This window comes from Saccostrea cucullata, unplaced genomic scaffold (genome assembly GCF_032062105.1).
Source record: "Saccostrea cucullata isolate Sc308-1 unplaced genomic scaffold, CSIRO_AGI_Scuc_v1 ctg259, whole genome shotgun sequence".
NCBI classification, from domain to species: domain Eukaryota; kingdom Metazoa; phylum Mollusca; class Bivalvia; order Ostreida; family Ostreidae; genus Saccostrea; species Saccostrea cuccullata.
In genome coordinates this window covers 285,888-313,150 of record NW_026934432.1, presented here as the reverse complement: position 1 = coordinate 313,150, position 27,263 = coordinate 285,888, and the positions used below count along the sequence as shown (strand labels likewise).

Genomic DNA, 27,263 nt, shown 5'->3' with positions numbered 1-27,263 from the left:
TTACAATTCAGGATTTAACGTCATGATGTCAAAGAACAAAAGTAGATGACGGTACCCGGTCACGTTCGAAGCATGACGTGTTTCAAAACCTCTGAAATATAAAGCAGAATTATGACTTGTACATGTGTATACATAAACAAAGTATTGCTTTTTCAAAAAGCTTTGCCGTGTTTAGCAAGATCATTAAACAGTAAGCTGACTTGCACCTAATAAACTTTAATATTCATGACTACTGTAGATCTTTTGCAACAGCTTTGTTATAGAAATACGCCCTACCATATATACAAAGATAAAGAAAAAGTGTACTTTTCACTGTCTGCATGCAAATAAAATAACATTCTTTAATGAAAATATTTTCAAAATAAATTTTACAAAAAGTTAAAGTGTAAGTTTTATTATGTTCATTTTTTTTTACCTGTTTCATTAACTTGTACCAATTGAAATTCTTGAAATAATGTTCAAATGTACGAAGATTAGACCACCAGAAAGTTATCTCTATTTCACACTGTTGAATTGGTTGTAAACAAGGGTGTAGAGATAAATGTACAAGATAAAGATAACGTACAGTGATTGATCTTAAAAAATCTTTGAACAAATCAAATAGATGAAGAGTGCAACTGCAATTCCAGAGGTGGGATCAGGTGCCTTAGAGGAATAAGCATCCCCTGCTGACAGTTCAGACCGGGCGTGAGCACTATGTATTGATTAGGAAGATGGAACTTTACGTAATATTCAAATAAAGACAAAGGACTAACGATTGGTATCAAAGTAAGGCAAAATATGACCCAACGATAGAAATATTTGCTAACAAGGTCAATCCTCTGATAATGCAAACGATCAAAGTTGGACAACAGTGGTTCTTTCTGTTAATGAAGGAGACAATGTACGCTGTATCTCTAAAAAGTAAGGTTATTATAATAGAATATATTTTCAAAGACCACGTTCAAAGTTCGTTCTCTTGTTGGAAGTAATAAATATTCTGTCAATGTATTTTTCTTTTAAGGACAGACGAGACGTTCCTTAACAAAAAGATAAATTTTTCTAATAGTTTGTCATTGAAGTATTGCTACTTAAATATGTTTACTCACAAAAAATTGAGGTACCTTGCCAGGCATTTCTGCAAGATACCAGGGGTAGTTTTTCTTTTATATTTCTTTGGGAAATTTTTTTTCAATTTTAAATGTTTAAGTGTTTGGATCTTTTATAAACGTTTAGAAACTGGTTTAGAAATCAGAATGTTAATAGAATTATAAATATTTTTCATACATTACGAAGATATACAAAACAGATTTTGAGGAACGTCTCATCTGACCTTAATTCATATTATCAATTCCTTTCATTTGTAGAATTATGTAAAGACATTCGAAGTACATGTATATCTATACTGTAATACATATATATTGCATTGTTTTTAGAGTCATGTTCTGTGGATGCCCTTAGACAGTGTGTCTACCCATCACGCCATCTGATATCACTTGTTCTGAGCATATTTCTCTCTCAAACTTAAACTACAGAGAGCCTGTGGATAGAGGATGAAGAGTGACCTTGGACTAATTTTCTAGGTCAAAGGTCAGTATCAAAATGTACTGTATATCTTTATTCAAAGTCATAGTCCAGAGTATATTTCTCCCTTGGTGTATCTAGCTTTTATGCAATGGGGTGGAGGGTCTGCAATGATCTTCAACCAATTTTTAAGGTCAAATATCAAAATTTTAAAAAATTCTCTCTCTAATATTTTTGTTATTATAAAGAGTATGTTTCCTCTCAAACTAATTCAACTTAAAGCAGGGTTCTATGAAATTGTAATATATTCTCAATTACATAATAAGGCTGAAAACATTATTTATATTATGTAATATTTTTTCCTTATCATAAAGCATTAAATTTTAAAGAGACACATTAAATGCTGAAATCATATGTATCATGGTCATAGAAAGTAATTATTGATATTGGTATATTAAAGAACATTGACTGACCTTTCAGATTTCTAAGTTATATTCAAGCATTATAATTCTGACACATCATATGATAATTTTGTATGAATATTGCAGATCATAGGTGATGTGAAGAAAATACCAGGGAACTGATGTTGAAAGAAGTACTTAATGACGCTTATGAATGGACTTAAATGTGAAAAACTGTTCCATTGTTTATCTAAGATATATGAATTTATTTAGTATTTTGATATCATTGAAAAATACCGTTACAGTTTTTGTACATCAAATGAATTATTAAACCATATAAAATTGTAATGCTTTTTTCTCTTACATGTAATAATTTTTTTGATAGATTTTTGAAAAGAATACACATAATTTCACATCGCTTCCTTTAGAAAAGTTAGGGAATCTTGAAGTTTCCCAGTAATTTCAACCCAGGAATGGGACTCCAGATAATTCCACCAAGTTTCCGCCACACAGAAACTGGTACACAAGTTCCATATAGTTTCCGAAGTCAAGGAAACTTTAGGAATCCTAAGGTTTCACGAGCTTCCATGTAGTTTCCTGTAATAGGAAACCTTAAGATTCCATCAAGTTTCCATTTCACGGAAACCACTACGCTCCGATTCCATGTGGTTTCCTGAGTCACGGAAACTTTAGGAATCGTGAGGTTTCCCAAGCTTCCATGTAGTTTCCCTTAAAGGAAACCTAAAGATTCCACCAAGATTCCATTCCACGGAAACCAATACGCTCCGATTCCATCAAGTTTCCTGATTCTGGAAACCAGTGAAATCTTCAGCTAACAAACGCCGAAAAATATAATGCATTCTAAGTTCTGAAAATTTTCACACTTTTAACTTAGAATTCTTTAAATCAAAGAAGTCATAAAAGTCTCATTGCATTCAAAATTGATCTCGGAGCAATGCAGTATTCTAGAAATAAGAAAGGTCCTCTGATTATAATACTCATATTGAATCTTAATAGAAGCGTCTAAAGACTTTTTTTTATTATAGTCTCTGTAATCTTACCACTAAAAAAAATCTTTGATACATATGCATATACCTACAAAAAAAAAATACATGGATGGATGCATATGTATCAAAGATGTGGTCCCTCAAGAAATCCAAACCAAGAATACCATTTACCCCTATTTGAGCTACTGCAAACATTCTCTCGAAACTCTGATTTCCCAACTTAAAGGGAATTACAATCAAACCATCCACTTTAAGTGGTAAGCCGTCTGCAGTAACTATTGGCTTCCGCAATTCATTAAGTTTTGAAAAAGACCCCAAAACAGAATGAAGGATCTCTGAGGATAGAATGCTAATGGTTGCCCCAGAATCTATCAAAAATCGGACAACCTTGCCATAAATTGAGGCATGTGTGAGAAAAGAAAAAAATCCTATAAAACAATAAGATCAATTATTTTAAGAAAAATATAGCAAAAAGATGGCACATCAAAACAAAAGGGCACCAACTGGGCCATATTGATAATTACAAATATCCACCTTATACAATTTATAAGAATGCGAGAGGTAGGATTGCAGGGGCGGTGGCGGTTCTTCAAAATATACGTGATTCCAAAAATACCGTGGACAGCGTGGGAATAAAAATACAAGTGTTCCGCTCAACTGTCCACATGATCCTAGCCCGCTAATCATTGGCTGGAATTTCGCATCCCACCGGCGTAAAATCCCAGCCTGCAATATCTATTACATAAACCATCGCACACATGAAAATATAACGTATTTAATACATAAACAACGCATTTAATACATAAATTCAATTATAATCATAATTGCTGTTTTTTTCCTCGCAAATTCGTTTCCCAGTTTAATTCGTCATAATCTAATTGCATACTTTAATGTTTTCTGACAATTTTCACCTTCATTCTATTTCCGAATCCTTTATCAATATAAATCAAGGATCCTATTATCTAACATTATTGAAAACAACCACGCATTTTATGCGGAAATAAAAAAAGAGGTATAAAAGACCTTTCTCCGCTTCTATTCTAGATATATAGATAAATACCATGTTGGTAACAAATATTGTTGCTTTAGGTGCAATTGTTGTTTGTCACGGACATAAAGTCCAACGCCTTTTGGTCACAAGTCCGCAGTTTTCAAACGAAAGAATGACTCATGTGGAGACCCTTATTCAGAACCTGACGGCCACTGTTCAACAACTTACCCAGAGACTTGCAACAATTGAAAAACACAGTATGTAAATGTACTGTTAACCAATTACTATTTCCGTCATCCTTTTTTCGCAATTCGTCAGTTTGATATTAATCCGCTACGATTAATTTTCGCGAGTGAGGAAACATTCACGTACAAAACCGTTAGATTTTAAACTGCTTAAAACCTTCAATGATGCAAAATGAATGGCAAACAATATAAAGTTTTGCTTGCTAATTTAGAAAACAAATAGGTTTTTTTTTTACAGAGTACTTGTTTATAGATTTCGTAATCTGTAATCTTAAGTTTATTCTTCTTTGAAAAGGTTAAGGTAACTTTACATATAACTCTGCGTAAATTCTTTGCATTAAGATAGGTCAGTGTCTTTCACAACCTATAAATTATTTCATTTGAATATATTAAATAACTTACAAAACAAACAAAGGAACCAGTTATGAATAAAATACATTGCTTTGTATGCTTTTCTTCATGCAACCTGTCTTGAAGATATACTTTTCAAAATTCAACAGTCAACATTCACAAAGAAGTATGATCTCGATCATAATTTATTTCTTAATACACCAAAGCAAATCAGTTTAGATAAAATATTTAAAATATTTAAAATACGGTTGTCTTCGTTCATCAGATAAAAATCACAGGATACTGAATTTAAATTAATTTTCAAAATATGAACTGTTTACAAGCTATTTTTTCTTTCAAATTATTTATAATTAAAATTGAGGTTAACAAAAAACACAAATATTTTATCATGGTTGACAACAAAAATTTTATAAAACACTCCTTTGAATATGTATTCCCCCATTTTTGGAATATCATGTTTAACAATCATACTTTCCAAGATTTGGAAAAATTGTAAAATGTGAAAATGTTCTTAAAATCAGTGAAAATAAATTCCAAGTCATTTTACAAAAAAATACTGTGATATTTGGCCCATATACCAGTAAAATGAAATATAATGGCTTGTATGCATACAAAACACCATGAAAATTACATACTTGTTCACCATCATAAAAATCATTTTGGTTGAATAAAGGATAACTAGAATTTTATAATCAGTGTATAAAATCAACACCTTATTCGTAACAGTGTAGACCGTCCTTGGAACTTAGATTTAAATTTGGTCCAAAATATAATCTTTTGCATTTTATATTTTAAAAATATTGCCTTCATCATATAAAGTGTGTTCGTGTTGTATCGTTAAAAATGCTGTAAAATCACAAATTTCAATAGGACGAATTTTCGAAGTCTGGGATAAAATCATTGATATATACCAGGGATTTGAATTCATGGTTGGAGAAGTGTTGAGTAATAATGCATTATAAATTTTACATTTCGTGGTGGCCAAGAATAAGTAGGTATTAGCTTTCCTCGAAAACAACGAAAATCAGACCCAACGGAAATTTCACCTTGTGTACAAGACTACCGATATGTTCATCTTGAAATGTTTCATCGATGGAAGCCAAATGCTTTTTTTTAATAAGTGGCTTAGAAAACGGTTCAACTTACGTGGGTATGTTAAAGCTCAAACGAGATACATTGTATTCAATTTGACTATATATAAAATAGATCTCGTAAAAATTATATTACTTGAACTTTCAAAGAAAGACTCTAATCTTTACAATAATCTTAGTATTGCCTTGACATACATTTAGCTGCATATATAGTTAAATGTTTATGGATTTATTGAAGTGTATAGTTTTCATAACAAATAAAGACCATTGGTTGTAAACGTAAAAAAAATGTGCCTCAGCATTTGCAATTTATATAGCATGCATGTATAATAATGAAGAAATCAAACAATGAATGAATTCTACTCAATTTTTGAATACATTTGATAAATGTAAAACGTGTTTCACTACTCATGTACAGTTTTTGTAATCTGAAATTGTACATGTACATGTAAAAACTTTTCTCAAAATTTAAAATGATTTCTTTATCCTTAACAAAAAAATCACTATACAATACAATCTATTTAAAAAGATTGATTCGCACAGCCCTTATTTATGATATTAGATCAATAAGAATAATTCATTTGAACATGTCATCTGAATGATCTTGAAATGAATAACATTGAGACTGACAAACATCACTTGTTATTCAATTTATATAAATACAAAACACTCTAATCATTTGATATTTTTCTTTACACGATAGACTCCAATCCAGTTTACTTTTCTGCATACCTAATCAACACACTCACCCCTCCTCGTGACCGCCAGACAAACGTGGTATATAATGGTCTTCATTATGACAGTCATAAAGCCTACAACCCATCCACTGGATACTTTACAGCTCCCGTCTCTGGATTATACGTCTTCAGTTGGGAAAATCTGACAGCCCCGGGAAAGTTATTTGATACGGAATTGCTAGTAAATGGAATTCGTCAAGAGGTAGACAACTGCAATAACGAAGGGGCATCTGCCGGTTATCTCAGCTGTACTCAGGTTTTACCAGTAAAACTTAATGCTGGTGACCTAGTGAATATAAGAACTATCTATGGGAATTATGCTCATGGTGGATGGTCGAGTTTTAGTGGTTGGCTTGTGCACTGACATTTCAATAGTCATTAAAAAGATGCGAACAACGTTATGCAAAGTTTTATACATTGTCTATTTTTTTTAGTTTTTACATGGTTATAGTATTATCATGAAGAATTGTCCTGGATTTATTACACGCACAGCAATTTTGAAAAAAAAAACAGGGAAAATGCTTAGTGAAGGCACATACTCCTTAATTACATTCCTAACTTGTACCTCTGACAACTATAAAAAATCACAGCAGTTTGACGCGTGGTTAGTGGTAATCAAAGTCAACTAATCAAAAATAAAACTTGCATCAGGCGCAAGGATATTGTACCATGCATCTTAAGCTTCACTTTTATTCACTTGTATAGAGCAGTGTAGAGGTAATATAAAAACCCATGAAAAGCGAAATGATATTAAACATGAGACATATGATACGAATTTTTCCTAAGTTGAAATGTTCTCGTGTCTTATCATCTCTTATTCTATTTAAAAGAAGATGGGATGTTATCATTTTTTGGGTTTTTTTTGTGTGTGCATTTTTTTTTCAATTTAATTTCAATTTATTTCTTAATCAATCTACTCCATTCATAATCTCTTTATATCGAACAATACAGCGTAGTGGAAATGGGAACTACGCTAGATTTGACCATTTCTCGATCATTACAAAGGGAATTTAAACGACAGACGCTGCTTACTCCTCCGTGGCACCGTGTTTGTTTTGCTTAAGGAAAACGGATTGGTCCAGCTGTATTTGTTTCCCTAAAACGTACTGATTTAAAAATAAGATTTCCATTATCTACATGTATAAGCAGAGATACGAGTTAAAAGGATAAAAATTTAGTTTGAAAATGGTGAAAACTTTAATGGTTATCTCGTAAAAAATATTTTAAAGGCCCATTACATTCCAGTTTAACTGTGGAATAGAATCAGTCCAAATGCTATTGACATTGACATTTCATCTATAGAGGTAGACTGTGCCTAGTTTTCAAATCCAGTATTCTTCTTTAAGTTGTCTTGCCTATGTAAAGATGCACCCTATGATGGGCGACACTAGACCAAAGGCTCTAGCCACTGTCGACTCGTAAGACAAACAAGGATCGTAAAAATAGAGGGTATTTACTTCTTTCTATCATATCAGGTCAAGGAAGATGTGTTACATCATTCCCCGTTATGGGAAGGAAAATCGAGGGTTTTACCGCACTTCTGATATTTGTCATATTGTGAAAGGATATCGTTTTGATATCCTTACACACTGTGACTGGATATCATTTTTATACAATGAATAAATTAAAGTATTTCACTTGTGAAAATGTAATAAAGCAGGCAAATGAATTTGAGATTTAATGAATAAATTAGCGTCGCTTGATGATTTCTTCAATAATTTCACGTTTAAATTTAAGCCTTCATATTTATATAGTATCTGGTTATCCTTTTGTTCATTTTTGACATTAAACTTAAACTGGAGAAACTAAAAATCTTAGTCGTGAAAATCCTTACTTATTTGTCTCTATTCGAAAATGACTTCATATGTTAGCTATTAATAAATGATAACAAACACGCACGATATACATAAATAGAAATTCTGCAGACCTTTGCCCATTTATTCACTTATCCTAGTTAGATAAGTACTATGTTAGTTACAAATTTTGTTGTTCTAAGTGCAATTGCCCTGTGTCACGGACAGAGAGTCCAGCGGCTTCTTGTTACAGATCCCCAGGCTACAAACGAAAAGATTTCTCATTTGGAGGCCACTGTACAGGATCTGAAGGCCACCGTTCAGCAACTCACAAACAGACTCGCAACAGTTGAAACATACAGTATGTTATACCTGCACTTATGTTTTTTAAGCATATGATATTCTTATGAAATAATTTGTATTTAACGTTTTATCTTTGTCACTTTTGTGCATTGTGTTCATTATTTGAAACAAAATTCAAAAGCAGAGAAATGATATACCAAGGATATGTGTAGAGGTGGTTTAGAAAAATGGCCGAGACTTTAGCATAACCCACAGAAGACAACTTAAGTTTATAGTTTAAATAAAAACAAATTTCTTTTAGCCTTACCAATGTGTATGTCTTTTTGTGATTTTTGTCTTTTATAAAAAATTAAAAGCAGAGCAGACTGCATTGTGGAATTCATTTTGACTTGAGAATGCATGCCTTGCTACATATCTCTCCTATCTTATCTTTTGAACTATATGAAAGTAAGGTTTAATTGACTTTCGCATAAATTTAATTTCACAAGTGATTTTATGTAATAAAATGACTATTAGCCTTTGTTCTTACTTGTTTTCACCTATTTGTTATCTCTCTTCACAATTTAGACTCCAATCCAGTTTACTTTTCTGCATTCCTTACCAACACATTCACCCCTCCTCGTGACCGTCAAACAAACGTGGTATATAATGGTGTTCATTATGACAGCCATAAAGCCTACAACCCATCCACGGGCTTCTTCACCGCGCCCGTTACAGGGTTATACGTCTTCAGTTGGGAAAACCTGACCGCACCAGGAAAAACATTTGACACAGAATTGCTAGTCAATGGAGTTCGACATGAGCTAGATAACTGTAATAATGAAGGGACAACCACCGGTTATCTCAGTTGTACTCAGGTTGTGCCGGTTAAACTTAACGCTGGTGACCACGTGAACATAAGAACAACCTATGGGAATTATGCCCATGGTGGATGGTGCAGTTTTAGTGGTTGGCTTGTACACTGAGTTATCAATAAAAGAAAAAGAAAAAAAGGAAACTATGTTTTATATTATGGTTAATGGTTTATTAAATATTTTACAAAGTGTTAATATGATCCTGTAATATCAACGATGGGTTTTTCACATGAGCTAAGATTGAAAAAGAGAAAAGGAAAAGTTGCGATTTGCAAGCACATGACATGGACTTTTTGGTATTAAATCTAGGGCTGTTAAAACATCACATGCATCAGACCTATGAATGGTGTTATATACAGCTAAATGTCTGTGATGTTTATAATTGGGGAAAATACTAGTAACTAGAAACAACATGTATTTTGGAAACACCGCTGCCCCCTGTGACAGCTAGTGATGAGGGTTGAGTTTTCTCAAAAACACGTCAAACTCCATAAGTTAGTGTCAAAAGGTCAAACTTGTTTGGTACACAAAGGAATGATTTGTTAGAAGAAATATACCAGTGAAATAAGAAAGCCTTAGCTCTTACTGTTCAATAGGTACATGTATGACCTAGGTTAAAGTTTTAAAAGTGGGTCAAACTCTGAGGTCAAGGTCAAATTATCGAAAAAATTTATACCCACTAAAAAGTCTTATCATGATATATACACATGTGTCGTATTATAGCATTAGCAACTTGTTCAAAAGTTTTGGGCAAGATTAAAGTTCGGAATTTTGTTTGTAAAAGTAGGTCAAACTCCAAGGAGAAGAAGTCAAAGTTAATGGTACCCTCAAAAACATTTTGTAGCAAAGAAAACACCTGTGAAATATGAAAACCATATCCCCATCCTCTCAAAAGTTATGGGAAAGGTAAAAGTTTTGAAGAACAAATAAAAAGACAGCTAGACAGATAGAATAACAGACAGACAGACAAACGGACTAATAGGACAAAAACTATATTTCCCTGAAACTTCAACATTTCGCAGAGTCTATGGTCGATCATAATGAACTCGTCGTCATGTACGGCCTATGAAGTATAATGTTGCCCGATGAGTTTCATACAAGTTGCAAAACCATTATTTTCAAACTGCATTGAATACGGATTTTCCGAATACAAGGATAATTCCGCGCATATAATGTGTATTGTTTTAAGTGATCCTTGTTTTTTTCTGCTTTTGATTGATTCAAAATACTTTTACGCATGATTGATGTTCATTATCTTCATGTTTTACTGATATAATAATTACATGAGACACAAAATCAGATTTATATACAGTACGTTTACGTCATGTGTCTGATAAAGTCATTTCGATTTGAATTTGTCATTCAACCAGAAGATCTGTTTATTTCGTCCCCTAATTCCAGTGTAAATTGGAACTGAAAGGAAATGTGGTATAATTTTCTTGGACAACTGAATTTTGGTCATTCAAATGGTTTCTTTTTCATTATAATTATATAACATATGCATTTGCACTATGTATAATTTTTTATTTTTGGCACCTGAATACGCATGCGCAACGATTTTGCATCTTTTGTTTCATATGCCAGATATATTGATTCGATAGTAAACTTTGTCAATGAAAGTTTTTTTTATTAAATGAGTATGCCATTGTGCAACATCTTCACGGACAATAAACCACTGCTTATCCTTTAGAAAAGATATTGTTGAAGAACAAAGAACATAGAAAAATGTGTTTAAGGACTACACTATGAAATGGTATTATTAATCAAATGCATAATCTAAATATCTTGTGCCGGGGGTAGATATTCTTCATCTACAATTACACATTTACTGCAAATTCAAATTCGTCCTAAATACTGACTGCATTATTGAGTTCGTGTATCCGGTTATTATTCAATGATATATATACGTATAGATACATGTACAACAATAATTGTCAGATTGAGAGAAATTGCGGATCCATCATGTTTACATATCCAGGTTTGTGCAAGTTTTTCTACTTTTAATGCATAAAATATTAATAATAAAGATGTACTTTATCTCATATAGATTGTCCAAATGGGTATTCCCCAATGTAAGTGTTGAAATGTACATCTTTTTTTAAACTTACGTTATATTTATATTCATTAACAAAAAAATATTTTGATTGTTTCAAGGTTTCGAATCAAAATAATACTATACAATGATTTAGCCATCTGAGGAGTACAATATTCGAAAGACGAGGTGAATATTGTACTTCGAAGATGGCTAAATCATTGTATTGACCGACAAAAACAGCAATAATTATTTTATTATATGATTCACTGATAAAATGCTACAGTTTACTACTTGTTTGCATTTATTTAAGTCCTAGCCAAATGCAAGAAAAAAGCAGAATTAAAATGTAAATAAACCTTACTAGTCGTATCAATTTGAAATGTTTTTTTTTAAATCTATTTTAGTTGCCGTGAAAAAAAGATATAATGTCAGTCTTTTTTATAGGATGGATTTTGAAAAGAAGGATTATTATCAGGGAAAACTGAAAAAAAAGTAAAAATTGTTGTTCAGTAAAAGTGTTGGAGGGGGGTCCCTGCATCCCCTCTAACCACCCTCACCCGAAAATATATATTCGCTTGTTTTGTTCACATAAAAAAGTCATAGTCGTTTAAATAGCTTTCCAAAAGAATTTGTATCAATTTGGAATTTCTCGATCTATTTTTAGATCAATGTAGAGGAAATAAATCCTTGTATTCACCTGGAACGTCACGTGCAGGTCAATACAACGTAGTATTTTTCTAACATAGTTGGATCTCAGCCAATAAGAGAGATGGAAATTATTCAATAATATAATAAATGTAATTATATCAATGTCACATGCATTTGTCTGCGCTTTGGACTAAAATTTGGTTAATAGTTGAAGCGACAACAACTTATTGGTGTCTTTAAAGTCATATCTAGAATTTTGAATTTTGATTTATTTGATCAAACTAAAATCCTTGATGTCAGTATATACATGTATATGCCTTACATACGATAATGTGTTCACAACTGTCCAAAAATAAAAGTTCATAGGGTCATTTGAACTTTGCTATTGCAGGTATACTTGAGATCCTACTGGCAACTTTATTCGTTTCGTGTTTATGTGATGTAGATAAACCAGATCATAAAACAGGTAAGTAACATCAATGCAATAATAATTATAACAACAATTAACATATTTATCAAAATAAGTTACATTCTAGAACATAATTTATAAGTCGACTCGTATATCAACACCTAAACAATGTTTCTCAATATATATGTGTAATCTTTTGTTTACCATTTTGAAAGAAAATAATGGTGTCTTAGGATTTTCTTTACCTTTACCATGTTTACTCCGACTTCTGATTTTAGTAACGTTTGGCACGGACTGCAATGTAATGTCAGCAAAGATAGACAGCGAGATTTCCTACACCATCTTTTACAATGGATCTGTCGTCAACTCCAGTTGTGATGAAATGTCTTTCGTTAGTAACGATGACCATGAGATATGTGTGAAATCTTCAAAATTCCATGACCCTGATTGTGCAGTCGAACTTCTGATTGAGAGAGGAGAGGATGAAAAGGTGTTGCTTGCAATTACAAGCCATCCATAATTATCATTTACAAGCCTTAATAATTGAATCCGATTAAAGTGTTGTTTTGTTAATAATAATACATCAAGATTATATTAATCAATTGCCAAATGACTGTTTTAACCACTTGAAAATTGGAAAAGAAATTGAGTCCAGTTAACGCGTTTACATTTTATAAGAATTTTAATCCAAGTTAATGTGCTCCTTCTTATAACGTTTTTGTTTTTATTTTTATTATTATTTTTTTTTATTATATTGCTTTCACGATTATTTACGATTTGCAGGAGTCCAAATTTAATTGTCAAGCTACAGAAACATTCTGTTCCAAATCGAAAGGATCATTAAGTATACAATACATACTCCGCAACAACTTTTCCCCCCAAAATGTATCTTTCTCCATTGTTGTTTTTGCTGACGAATTCGGTGAGTTTTCTCTAACTGTTATGTATCAAAACCAGTTTATTCTTGTTTTTAAACATAAGGAAAGATTCATGTCTGTTTTCTGATTAGGTTTGATAAATAAAACTATACTTGCTCTTAATGTGGCATAAATACTTTAGATTAAGATAGGATTCTTCTCTGGTTTCTGACTAGATGAAATATTCAAAGTACATTTGCTTATATGTCTTAAGTATATATTCAGGTGTGAGTGATTTAAAGGACCATTTTTAAAAAATTTTTCTTTCCTCATCACAATTGTACAACTTCAAATAGAAATGGTAAACTTTGTTTAAAAACTAACAAGGACAATGTTTTTGGCGGAATGGTGGCGTATGAAACTATTTCTTTTCTGCCTCCCAAAATTATTATAGAACAATGAATTTAGATAAATTTTTTACACAATCAAAGACTTGAAGAACTTTTCAAATGTAAATTCAATTAATAATAAGGGACCAAAATTTTTAAATATATCAAATAGATATGATTTAAAAAAAAAAATCTAGAACTATGTTACCTTTTTTTTAACTGAGTACTGATTTGAACCAAAAATCCGTAAAAAGGATTTTTCTCTTTTAGTAAACGATCAAAACTTTTTGTTTCTGTATCATTTTGTATCTTTATGTGAAAACTTTACCATATGTGAAAATGAGCAAAAAAAAAATAAGTATAAGAAGCATATAGAAATGACTTATATATCCTAAAAATTTAAGAAAAGTAGGGAAAATTCGGATTAGCCAATATCCAATTTATTTAAATCACATTTATGTCAATTTGGTAATATCGTCTTATAGGCCCTTTATGGTAGTATCTTTTTATGCAAAAAGAAAAACATTCAATCTTTTGAAATACAAGTTGGGACCGCATAATTGGCACCAGTAACTTTTTATTATTAAGGTCATGGAAAAGGGTAGTGAACTTGACCTGACCTTGTCTCTAATACAAAACGGTCAAATTTAATTTCACTGATACCATCACATAGTGATATTGTCTTTTTGATTCTGTGAACATTTCATAAATTCTTGAATACAGGAAACATGATAAGAATCCTACCATTACGTATTTAGAATATCATCATGTTCTTATCTCTTCAATATTGTACAACATTGTTTAGAAATGCTGAAATGAGTTTGAAATTTAGTCAGATTGTTTTGGTCAAACGTCACAGTATGAAGTTATGTTTTTTCCGTTTCTCAAAATTTCTAAACAATAAATTTATCTAAGCAATCCAATACTTGAAGGAATTTCATTGAACTTCAATAATAATGGTATTTCGTTTTCAAATGATACTGTTAATTTTTTATTACAGATTGGGATCTGTTACGTACTGTGTTGAGTATCGTTATTCCGCTGTTTCTGTTTTTGGTCACCGGAATATTTTTAGCTTTCTGCTTCTTCTGTAACAGAAGAAGACGAACACGTGCACCATACAATACAAGGCCACCTGTCGGAAGTTATCCCACCCAGTCCTCTTCATATAACAACCCACCTACCGGAGCCGACTCTACACTGCCTCCTATATGCCCAACATAACCAATTTTCTGGGATTTCTGCAACACAGAACCCTTCGTACGATCCATCTTTTGGAGCATACTCTAAACATTAACCCGAAAATACCTTTACTTAAAAATACTCTGGGACTCATTACCAATAAAATGGAACATTTTAAGTTTGCCACCTGAAAACAATTTTGAATGTCTGAGAAACATATATATTATTATCAACATTTAACACGGCATCATTGTATTTTCAAAACAAAATTATATGATATTTACAAATTTTGAAATCATGCATATTCATTTCGACTCACTGTCGTGCATGTAAAATCATTCAATTACAATTATCACGACGATGTATCAAATTTCTCAGAGGAATTTGCAGAACTCCTCGAAAAAATCTTAACTACCGTGATGATGAAGAAATGTGGAGATAATTAACAATGATTGATGGTATATAGGGAATATAGAGTTGACACACGTTTTATTTCATGATGTTACTTCAAAAATTTAACACGTTATTGCTGTCACACTAGCTCAGTCGGTAGGGTGCTCCCTCTGTGATCGGAAAGTTGTGGTTCGAATCAATGGCCGCGACCAACCTAGTAAGACGAAAAGAAAGAAGTAGCAACTGTTCCTTTACCAAGCGCTCAGTTCTTTGAAGTGAGAGTTGCGGGTCCTTCGGATGAAACCTTAAATAACGATGGCTCGTGTCACGGTAGGCGTCGGCACGATAAAGACCCCCTCTGCTAAATGGCCCTGAGTGTCGAGTGAAGGTCTTAGTTTAAAATGAATCGTGACGTCTTTATATGAATGAAGTATTATTGAACGGAACGTTGAAAATCATGCATTCAATCACTTGCATTGTAATCATTACTGTTGCAGAAAATGGTCATTTTATTATAAAACAATATCACGAACAATTAAGTTTAATAAATCTTACTTTAGCATGTAGTTTTACCCAAGGTTTTTATGGGAAAAATATATCAAATAAAAAAATAAAATGGTCAAAAATAACATTTATTAAATCAATATCAAAAGTTATCATCCATAATTTGAAAATCATTTACAAGTTTATCTTTTAAACTCTATTTGTTTAATCTTTTTACCAACAAAACATTTTGTGCAATAATTTTCATTTAAATTCGTTTAATAATTGTTATTAAAAAATTGTCATTGTAATATTCACTTTTTATATAAATAGTGGCCATAATGCCAAAAATAACTGTGCTTTTGAAATTAATGGTTTCTTTTGTTTTGTTTCGAACATATTTTACCGTTCACGGTAGCTCAGTCAGTAGAGCGCTCACTCCGTGATCGGGAGGTCGTGGGTTCGAATCTTGGCCGCGACTGACCTAAGTCGATAAAAAAATGAATAGAAACTGTTACTTCGCCATGCCCGCCATCGGCACTTTAAAGTGAAAGCTGCGGGTCCTTCGGATGAGACCTTAAAAACTGATCCCCAAGTCAGCGGCAGGCGTTGGCATGATAGAGAGTCCTCAATGCTCAATGGCCCTGAGTGTCGAGTAAAGGTCAAAATTTGAAGCCCTTCACCGGTATATGGTAATGTTTCTGTATGAGTGAAAAATTCTCGAATGGGACGTAAAACAACATACAATCAATCAATCAATCAATCAATCGAACATATTTTATTGACTAAATAAAAAGTTTTTCTCTTTTTAAAGAGGCTGGGGATTGGCAGCCATTTTCAGAATATTTCTACATGTATTTCCTTTAAAAGAAGAGCTCCATATAAAGATATACAAAAATGATCAAATTTTGAAGCTAAAATTTATGAATTTTTTCTTTGCCAAATGATAGTTGACAGCTTAAGATATCGTATCTAAAAAAATAAGTTTAATCTGGTGGTTAATTTGTGGTTAATTTGTTGACCCCCTAGCCTCCTTAAAATCAATAATTTAATGCTACTATCAAGTAAGCAATTAAAAAAAGATAATAATACTAAGATAATGCTTTTTAATTAAAATGTACCATAGCTGGTTTCGTTCCAACCAGTCAGGTTTTTGTCTGTTTTATCATAAAGAAAAGATAAGATTCATAAATATACAAGCAATTTGAGCACATTACATGTATCAGAAATGATATTTTGTTCTGAATAAAAATTATATTACTGTTGTTGTCATTGCTGTTTTTCTCTCTGTTTTGATTTGATATAAATAACCTGTGCCTAAAATTGAATTGTGTAGGAAAATTATACATGTATATGAACTGGGTGACAGCTCTATCATTATATGATGTTTTTAGTTACTGTAAAATTCATCGTCGCAAACCACGGCCAAATATACGATTCACCTACATTCTGGCTGAATCAGAGGAGAACGTTTCGTATCTCAATATTATATTGACCAATGCGAGTAAACCATTGTCGGAAAATGAACTTTGACGCGTCCTATCAATACAGTATTATAGGATACGAAATAATTTTTTGGATACTGATGATTCGAATGATTATTTCAATTGCTATGGAAACAAAAATTGTCATTTGATGAACATGACGTCAGAGCAAACAGGGGTAAATTTTCAAGATAAGGACAATTTATGTGATCAAACAGCTACGGGTGGGAGAGAGCAATCTAATTAAGATACAAGAGTTTTTATCTGTTCCAACTAGATCGCTACATAAATCTAGTTGGAGCGGATCAAACATCTAATTTTAATTAGATTGAGGGGAGAGCTACATGTATTTGCAAACTCCGAATTGTAGCTTGAGACGAAGTGTAAAATGAAGACATATTATATTTTACAAAGTATTAAAATAATAACATTAATTTTTTACATAACTACATGACTGTATATTTTTTTGTTGCATAGATAACGACTAATTTAGATAAGATAACATTAGCAGTGATGAGAAATGCATTCAAATGGACACATCTTTCAAAAATAACATTTTAAACAGTTAAAATGACAAACATAATATATGGACGTTAAAAATGATAATAAATGTTTGGTCCAGATATTTTAATTTGACAATTAACAAAAAACAGAATAAAATTATTATATATTGATTTATTTTACCAATCGAGTAAACTGTCAAAAATTAATATCATAAGATCATATCATATCATGTCATTTTCCACAATGGACATTCCTATATAGAATATGAACCTATTTCTCTTCAGCAACATAAAACCGAGAGGTACTTAAGATTTGTTCCGTGATAGAAACATGCGTATAATAAATACATGACCATGCTGTAGTAACACTGAAATATATTTGACTTATATACAGTAGTACTTATCTCGTGATCTGAAGGTCAATCTCTGGTCTAAACTGAGCAATGTAGATAAAAAGTGAATAGCACTGTTTCTTTGCCAAGCTCTTGATTGGGAACTTCGATATACAAATTGCGGGTCTTTCGGATGAATCCTAAAATCCTAGGCCCTTTGTGACGTTAAATGTAGGTACAATAAAGATCCCTCTCTGCTCAAAGGCCCTGTGTGTCGAATAAAAGTCTATAAAAATTGAAGCCCTGCATTTGTCACGGTTCGGAGTCCGCATATAGCTCTTTTCTACCCGTGGCTGCTTGATCACATGTATAATTTGTCGTAATGTTGAATATTTACGCCTCTATGATGTGACGTCATGTTAATCCAATGACAATATTTGCTTCCATGGTAATTGAAATCAACATTGACATCATCAGTACACGAAAGTATTTTGCGATCGATTGGGTATTGAAAGGTCGCGACAAAATTTATTTTCCGACTATGATTTACTCGCATTAGTCAATATTTTAATGAAGTACGAAATATTCCCTTCTCATTCAAACACGGCCAGGATGGGAGAGGATCGTACAGTTTGGATGTGGTTTGCGACGATGTGTACGATGTGTACTTGTGTATGTTCATGTTAAATGAAATATTCTCGAATGAGATGAAAAACCAAATACAATCAATGAAGAACAGCTAACAAAAAAGTTTGCTAAGTCTCCACTGTAAATTCCTTATGTGATGTTTAATTCATAAATATCTGATTCAAATAGACTCTAGATATATACCATTGTCACGAAGAAAGCTCTTTATATTTTTCTTCGTATCATTGCTTTTTTGCGATTCGAAAAGTTTATTTCGGTCAAAGCCTTAATTTCAAACGAGATTTGCGACAGATTGTAAAACCCATAGATATATATTGTACTGAAAGGGGAAAAAAGAAACGCAGGGTAACATATAGTTTGCGATAATAAATTGACAACATGACCGGTAAAAATCCCCGGACAAAACACGTTCAAAATTGATATTTGCAAGTTTGTCTACACATCTTGTAGTACAATTTGATACATCTGATGTATGAACATGGTTTTCCGATACATACAGTCGATAAAGTGTTTTCAATCTAGGTAAAGTTGAAGAAAATTCCATGGGGTCTGAATTTTACATTACCTTAATAAGAACAAAGCAAAAAAGTGTTGTTTTGAAGTTTTTTTTATGATATTTTCCTCATTGAACATCTTACCCGACGTCAGAGAGGGCTTAGAATGGTTTTCGACCAAAAGTAACGATAACGTTGACGCGTATCAGAGCCAGGTCAAGATTTTTTGACCTTGCAGATTGACCTCCTTTTAAAAAACTTTAACCTTGACCATGATTTTTAACGGTAAAGACTAGGGCTTTCATACTTCACATATGTAATTCTTATGACAAGACCTTTAATTGGATACCAACAACTTTGACTTTGACCTTGGAGTTTGACCTACGTTGTGAACGGTTGGTGACTGGACTTTCATTCTTCATATATGTATTCTTTGTGCCAAGACCTTCCATTGAACACCAACAATTTTAATCTTTTGACCTTGACCTAGGAGATGGACCTACTTTTAAAAAACTTTAACCTTCGCCATAACATTTCAACGGTAAGGGCTACGGGTTTCATACTTTCCATATATAAAAAATAACACACAAGAAGTAAAGGCAATAGGTGAGTGGCCAGGTTTTTACTTTATAATTAAAAACTGTCACGATCCCAAGATTCTCGGTCTTATCTTTGCTAAATATTCTGGCCTTCTCCTTTGGATTAACTGAAAATAAATTAAAATCAGTCTGTGTTTTAAAAGTCAAAATCAGCAAGCATCGAGCATTGAATGGAAAGTCAAAATTTTATTTTTTCAAAAGCTTTTGGTATATAAAAGATTTTGTCTTATTTAATGCTAAAATACAATCAAATCTTTTTTTAACGTATGAAGGGACTGGTATCCAAGGAAATTCATTTACTTAGCAACGGGTTCATAAATTCTTATGAAAATCAATGATTTTTAGACATTTTTCTTTGAATATGTTTTCTGAACGTGATAAGATAAGGCATTTTTGTTACTTTATTTGTTGAAAGATGAATTAATTTTGAAAAAAATCTTGTTTATCACTATATACACAAAATCTACAACCACTGCTGGAAAAATGAATTATGATCTTGTTATTATGTCATAACTATACAATAAAATTTGCAGGCAACTTTAGTAGAAAAAAGTTACAGATGGTTAAAATGTGTGACAATCTGGTATTTATGAGCTTTTTTGAAGGGGTGGGGGTAATTTGAATGCATGTACAGTGTCCATTGTATTGGTTGTATTTGTTCTGATCAAAGCGTACTAATAATTTTACTATTGTTGATAAATAAATGCACTTTTAACTTCAAAAGGAATTTTATATTCCTCACATATGAAACTTGGAAAGGGTGGGGGTGGGGGTAGGAATTACATTGTTCACCCATCCATATGTATGTCAAATTTTGACTTTTCCATAACATTTCAATGAAGCGCCACTGAAAGTTCATACTTGATATTAAGATTGCTTATGATCTGGAGATGTGTCCAAAACTTGACCCAAGGTCATTTGAACAAGTTCAAGGTCATTGGTAGAATAATAGTGCAATCTTTGCCCATTTTATAACATTCCAATGAAAAGACTTGAAGTTTCATCTCGGGGATTATTTTTGAGCTGTAGGTTTGTCATGACCTTGACCAAAGTTCATTTTGACATGTTTGACCTTGACTCAAGGACACAGCTTTTTCAAGGTCACTGCAGTAAAAGTGTACTATATGAGTTTGGCACATTTACATATTTAACTTCGAATGAAGAGAAATTGTAAGTTTGTGCTCAACACAACGGTTTTACTACATATGACTTGAGTATATGTCATAGTCATTTGGGTATGTATATCTGCACTAGCAAAATTTTAAAAAGGTTTTAAATTTATAGTTGGACCTTGTTTGTAATAAAAAACATTTAATGCAATAGCAGGAGGGTGGGTATCATTTTATGAGCTTGCTCACAATAATTCTAGTTTATGAAAGAGAGTCACTATGACAGCTCACATAATTTTAAAGTAACATCATATCAATCAGGCATGTAGCATCAGGTTTGGGTTGGGAAGGGGGGGGGGTGACATCCCCCACCCAACTTTTTTCTCAACATAACCTGATATTTCATAATAACCCCAATGCCTAATCTTTTGAATGGCATTTATCGAAATTTTTGTTGTACTTATATTTAAAAACATTTTGAAAACAATGTAGAAATCAGAAGAGAATAACAAACATGAATATTTTTTTATATAATGCCTAGTGATACAAAATTATTTAACATAAATTTGAGGAACGTGTCGTCTGACTTTAAACTAGCCCTCTTTCTTTTTTCTCACAAAAATATTTTGTCTGTTTTGAAATTAATTGATTGATCATTTGATATTGACGTTTTTTTAATTATGATACTTCAAAATGCAGAATATAAAGATATGTTTCAGATTCTTCTAATATCTAATTTTGAATCCGCATGCCAAAAATTGATAGTTATTAGATTTACATCAATAAAAAAACAGGCAAACAAAGAATGTTACTTTTGGATTGAACATTTTTATTTGATCCACTTTCCTGAATACACTGTACAATTTATGGATCTATTTTCTGGATCCCTGAGTCTCCGGTAACACTATCCACTCAATTCCAGCATCAATGGTCTGTACTGTAATAATGTATTCTTATAATCTGAAAAAATGATAAAATTAAAATGTAATAATATTATAATACAGCTTTGCCTTCATATGATAGGAACCATTTCTAGTTGAGCTTGAGCAGTGATGATGAATGCAAAGCATGTTTATTGGAATCAATTAAATTCCAAGAAATCTCAATGGTTTATCATTTTTTTTATTTTAAAAGTTATGTTTTTACTAAATGTATTTTTTTTTTACATGTTTTTCCTGTCTAATTCTCTATCTCTGTCCAATTCTGTTTCTGCTTCTTTCCGAGTTTGGCTTCAAAGTGCCGAATTACATTCTAAAAACAGAAGTATACAACACAAAGTTGAGACGGTATTGATTTTAGATATTCTTTAAATTTGAAAACTTGCAATAAAAAGGTCAGCTGGTTCTAGGTTTAGACAAAACTCTAAATTATGTTTTTCATTTCTTTCCAATAACCCCCCCCCCGCCAAGAAAAAATGGAGTGTAGATATTCATTTCATAAATTTATGTCCTTTAGATCTAATGATGCTTATTATTTGAACCTTAATTGACTTAAATTAGTTCAGTGGTACCGGAGAAAATGTTAGCTGAATATGAATTTTCTCTTATCAGTAAACACTGGATGACATCAGCAAAAAGTTTGTTTTTTTTTTAATTCATTATTTTACTGTGGTATATTTACAAGTCCACTACACAATACAGTTGTCTGTATCACAATACTGCCAAGGTAATCTCCTTTCCTAAACTAAAATATACTAAGTACAGAGTTAACCCCCTGTCCCCTTTTCATTTTTTTACGGACGCCATAACAAAGGTCATTCCATTTTACAAATATTTCATAATAGTGTTGATTATCATAAATTCATAATTTTTTTATGTAAAAAGCAGGTTTTATCTTAAGGTAGGACACAATAGATAGGCCAAATTTTTCCTCAAATTCAATTTTTCTAAATTAAATAAATGATATATTTGTTCTAGGATTATAAAATCTCTCTTTATATATGATATGAAACACATTCCAAAATGTACATTTTTTGTCCACATAGTCTGAAATATAGCCTTCTCTGATTTTTTCACAAAATATTATGCAAACATGCAAAAACTTATTATTTTGCTTCCAGGGATCATTCATTGTTGTTAACAAAGTTATATTATTCTTTTTTTCTCTAATAATTTTTTTAGAAATGGGTTAAAATAAAATCCACGGGTGTTTTGTCCTACCTTAAATGGTAAATAAAGATATCTACTATACTTTTATTTACCATACTATCAATTATAATCATTATAGCTGGTGAATGACTTGGTTGATGCTGTGAATACAACAAATCAAAATTAAACTAAATTCAAATTAAACTTTATAATTTGGGATACAGTTATGTAACTGATCATGACCAACTTTTTCACGTTAGGCAAAAAATCTAAGTTAGAATGATTTAATTTCATTTGCTCATATTATAGTGTAATATCGGCAATATTATGGGGGGGGGCATACCCTCTCCTCCTGGTTCCCCAGTTCATACATAATCTTTTCTTTTTAGTTATAAAATACTAAAATAATGCTAACATATATAATCAATCAGAATTAAATAAAAATGTGTAAAAACACTTGCCAAGTATTACATATTTTACTTCATGATTAATTTTTGCTATACATTCTTCAGTATCTGTTGTAATGGTAAATTGAAAAAAAAATCCAATCACTCACCATAATTAAAACCCATAAAAACGCCGAAACTGAGGCTCAGACTGCTCCAAGTTTGTAATTTTCTGCTAGTCTTCTGTAAATTATTATTGAAAACAATGTAAGAAAACTACCATTTATTCCTCCTATGTTAGAGAGCTATACCAAAGGGAGGTAATTTGAAGCAAAAGTGGGAGAAAATTATGAATTTAAGGACGGTCCATACTTTTACGGATCCGGTTTTAATTTTACACACCAATACAAAATTCTTATTATCACTTGTCAAAAGAAATAAAATCTTTTTTGATGATTGATAATAATGTAAAGTATATATTTGTTTACTACAGTGTTTTTGTGTATACAAAGCATTTGATATACATTTGTAGTGGAAATTAACACTTTGTACTCTGTTCATAGGATCTATATGTCATTAAGTACAAACAAAGAAGCATCATTCTTAATTGCCCCTATGGACCTAAAACTTTTTTTAATTTTTTTTAACAAACTAACTAGAGATCTTTTTTCATTTATTTTAAGCATGTATCTCCTGTTTAAATTTTCCCTTTTTTTAAATTATGCAAAGAATGAAAAAACTTGATATTCCGAAATAGGGGGTAAAATTTTTAAAAGGCTGTTTTGTTAAATTTTTCTAATCAACAATAATAAAATATGTATTTTTGTAAACCTGAAATATAATTCTTAATAGATTTAAAGAAAAAATGGCACATAAACAACTTAGATTTTGAGATTTTTAAAAATAAAAAGATTTTGAGATTTTTTTCTGATAGACGTGAACAGATTCAACATCAATCAATTTTTTAATGTTTTTCATAGAAAAGTTCAAAAAATATTAATTATTTTTGATTTTCACAAGATTTAACATTAATTTGATGCGAAAATTGGTATATATAAAATATGATATCAGACTTCTTTATGTTCACTTTTGGCTGATCAACTTTAGGAGGTAGGTACTCTGAGACATGTTGTATGAAAATTAACCTGCAAAGATGTGTCTTTTATGGGTGTTTTAGTTAGTTTATGAGTTACTTAAGATATTTAAATAAAAAAATTATTAGTTTGACAGAAATTTTTTGAAAGTACGGACCAACCTTAAATCAGTTATCATATATAAATGCTTTACTTGCCTGCAGATTTTTTTCTTGATTCTTCTAGAACAAATACTGTTTAATAAATATTTTATGTTAATAAGCTTTAATGAGGTTGTAGATTTCTTATAGAGTACGTCAAATTTGCTGTTTTTTAAAGCAAAATAAACCTCCTAAAATAGGTAAAATTTTTAAAAGGTGAAGAGAATTACAATAATCAACAGTTTTTAAATAGAGTATATTTATATAAATAAAATAATAATTTAAAAAGCTTTTTTAATGACTAGTAATAAAAAAGTATTTGTTTAACCATAAATTCAAGTGTCATGATAAAGTACAAAACACGCTATCTGAAAGGCGCGTGGTTTCCATAGCAACAATGCAAAAAATTATTTTTTGCTTGCTTTTTTCTATCATACCCTTTGTTCTGAAAATTTATATATGAGTTTGAACCAAATCTATTTCTATGCCACTTTCCACATTTTTTAACTAAATGCTCGATGCTTGCTGACAGATGTTATGATTAAACTCCTTGACATATTCAAATTGTATAATTATTGCACATGTGCAAGCATATACTGACAAAAAAAAAATGAAAATGTAGTTTATATCCTTCCTAATAAAATTATGTTCTTTTTATAATAACAGGTACATAAATATACTTACAAATATACCGTTCATCTTTCTGCCATATGTTTACAAGCTTTCAAGTGAATATATCAAAACTATAATTATATAAAAAAGAACATCATTTTATGAGAAAAAAAATCTCTCAATTGAGGTTACATTTAAACGTGTCTGAAGACAGGACATAGGTTTTAGAGCAAGTCATACACGTTGAACCAAGCTAAAAAGGTCAGGTCAGGTTTTACATTTGTATATAATTACCTGGTCAAGCATTGTAAGCGTAGCATGTACATATTTCTCTTTTTTGTGGACTATCAAACGCATTGACATAGTAAGTTTATCAGTCAGTCATACTGATGTATATCTCATTAGTGATCTATACTAAATTATTCTTTTTTACGCAGACATTCCTTGATAATAATATTTCTCTAATAATCCACTGCGTATTTATATAGGGACGGATTTTCTGGGTGCAAGTGGAGGTCAAGAAGTAAGGGGATCCATAAGTGTAATAAATCACAGTTTTCGTTGAATATTATTCTTAGCTAGCCTACTGTTTTGTTCCGAAGCTCTAATAACATCATAATATATTTTATATATGGAATTAATATATCACAGAGAAAGAGTTCATCTGTTTTGTTTTAAAAAATATATATACAAACCTTTCGTAGATATGATCTTATTGTCTAATAGATAAATACGGCTTTTTTATACAACTTAATGGCACATGGACTCATTTTCAACTGATTTTTGGAAACCAATTTTAATGTTTACAATTCCTAATTGTAGCAATTCTAATGATAATCAAACTTTTGAACATCATTTGTCGATTTACAAAGGAGATACAGAACTTAAAATCCTTCATAATGTAAACAGGGCTTGTGCCTTGTTCTTGTTTACATATAGAAAATATCATAAAAACAAAATGAGATTCAGCAAATCACCAAAAAGTGGCTAATTGTATTTAGAATTAACTTCTTTCTTTTTCTTTTTTTAAATCTGCGTTGAAGGAACATAATTATACGTATATTAAACCTATGTTAACAGAAACATGGCACAGGTCCTGTTTACGTAACAATAGTTTGGAACTCTTTTAAATCTGTCTTGTATCTCGACAACTGAATTTAAATTTTTGATGATCATTAGAAATACGTCGGTTAAATATTTGTAAATATGAAAAAGAATGGGAAAATATTGAAAAGTTTTAGCTGAACTGTGTCAATGTTCCTTTAAAGTAACACATGGGTAAATAAAATTTGCAACCATCAACTGAAAAATGTTGGCATCATAACATGAATTTTTAAAAATCTCGATTTAACATTAAAAACATACAAACTAACAATGAAACTATTAAAAAATGATTTAAATTCCAGTTTGAGCGTATTTCTAACTGGTTTAGTGTCATATATAATGTCAGTATACATGTATGTACATGTAATCTTAAGGTCAGACGAGACGTTCCTCAAAATCTGTTTTGTGTATCTTCGTAATGTATGAAAAATATTCAAAATTTCAATAACATTCTGATCTCTAAACCAGTTTCTTAACGTTTTTATAAAATCCAAACACTTAAACGTTTGAAATTGGAAAATTATTTTTCTCCCCCATTGGATTATATAAGAAAAATTACCCCTGGTATATGTATCTTGAAGAAATGCCTGGTAAGGTACCTCAATTTTTTGTGAGTAAACATGTTTAAGTAGCAATACTTCAATGACAAACTCTTAGAAAAATTTATCTATTATTAAGGAACGTCTCGTCTGTCCTTAATGTTGATGGACATTATCTAAAAATAGCCTTGCAAAGAGAAAGTTATTTGATCGGAATTTTATATTAAACCAGGCTGGCTATTATTTGAAGAAATGAACAAAAGAAAAAAAAAAGAAAAAAAAAAAACGCTGTTATTAAAAACTCCATTGTTAAAACTGTCCAAAAATATTGGTTCTTTACCTGTTATAGCCTTACCAATGTTTTTCTATGTTTTTCTGTTAAGCCGATATATATATGGATCTACTTCATGAAAGCACTCTATTTTCATATTATATTTTTTTCAATTTACAGCTTTAAAAG

The 27,263-nt window shown here is 31.2% G+C and overlaps 3 protein-coding genes across 3 annotated transcripts; all 3 read left to right on the top strand.

The window, feature by feature from the left end:
* The first annotated feature begins 3,969 nt into the window (after positions 1–3,969).
* LOC134240699 (uncharacterized) lies at positions 3,970–6,728 on the top strand. The gene is made up of 2 exons (XM_062722763.1): positions 3,970–4,159; positions 6,293–6,728. The coding sequence occupies exons 1-2, from the start codon at positions 3,973–3,975 to the stop codon at positions 6,688–6,690; spliced, it is 585 nt and encodes a 194-aa protein (XP_062578747.1). The 5' UTR covers positions 3,970–3,972; the 3' UTR covers positions 6,691–6,728.
* A 1,492-nt stretch (positions 6,729–8,220) lies between these two features.
* Positions 8,221–9,408, top strand: LOC134240698 (uncharacterized). Its single transcript, XM_062722762.1, has 2 exons — positions 8,221–8,480; positions 8,990–9,408. Exons 1-2 carry the CDS (start codon positions 8,294–8,296, stop codon positions 9,385–9,387), a joined length of 585 nt encoding a protein of 194 aa, XP_062578746.1. The 5' UTR covers positions 8,221–8,293; the 3' UTR covers positions 9,388–9,408.
* Positions 9,409–12,653: 3,245 nt separating this feature from the next.
* LOC134240678 (uncharacterized) lies at positions 12,654–14,907 on the top strand. Its single transcript, XM_062722744.1, has 3 exons — positions 12,654–12,858; positions 13,152–13,290; positions 14,615–14,907. Exons 1-3 carry the CDS (start codon positions 12,673–12,675, stop codon positions 14,836–14,838), a joined length of 549 nt encoding a protein of 182 aa, XP_062578728.1. The 5' UTR covers positions 12,654–12,672; the 3' UTR covers positions 14,839–14,907.
* The last annotated feature ends 12,356 nt before the right edge of the window (positions 14,908–27,263 follow it).

What these genes read in the sequence shown, in the direction of transcription:
- LOC134240699 (XM_062722763.1), top strand. Translation starts at nt 3,973, where the DNA reads ATGTTGGTAACAAATATTGTTGCTTTAGGTGCAATTGTTGTTTGTCAC. An exon ending in TGCAACAATTGAAAAACACA is followed by an intron (nt 4,160 to 6,292) that starts GTATGTAAATGT and finishes TTTACACGATAG; the next exon opens with ACTCCAATCCAGTTTACTTT.
- LOC134240698 (XM_062722762.1), top strand. Translation starts at nt 8,294, where the DNA reads ATGTTAGTTACAAATTTTGTTGTTCTAAGTGCAATTGCCCTGTGTCAC. An exon ending in CGCAACAGTTGAAACATACA is followed by an intron (nt 8,481 to 8,989) that starts GTATGTTATACC and finishes TTCACAATTTAG; the next exon opens with ACTCCAATCCAGTTTACTTT.
- LOC134240678 (XM_062722744.1), top strand. Translation starts at nt 12,673, where the DNA reads ATGTCAGCAAAGATAGACAGCGAGATTTCCTACACCATCTTTTACAAT. An exon ending in AGAGAGGAGAGGATGAAAAG is followed by an intron (nt 12,859 to 13,151) that starts GTGTTGCTTGCA and finishes TACGATTTGCAG; the next exon opens with GAGTCCAAATTTAATTGTCA. An exon ending in TGTTTTTGCTGACGAATTCG is followed by an intron (nt 13,291 to 14,614) that starts GTGAGTTTTCTC and finishes TTTTTATTACAG; the next exon opens with ATTGGGATCTGTTACGTACT.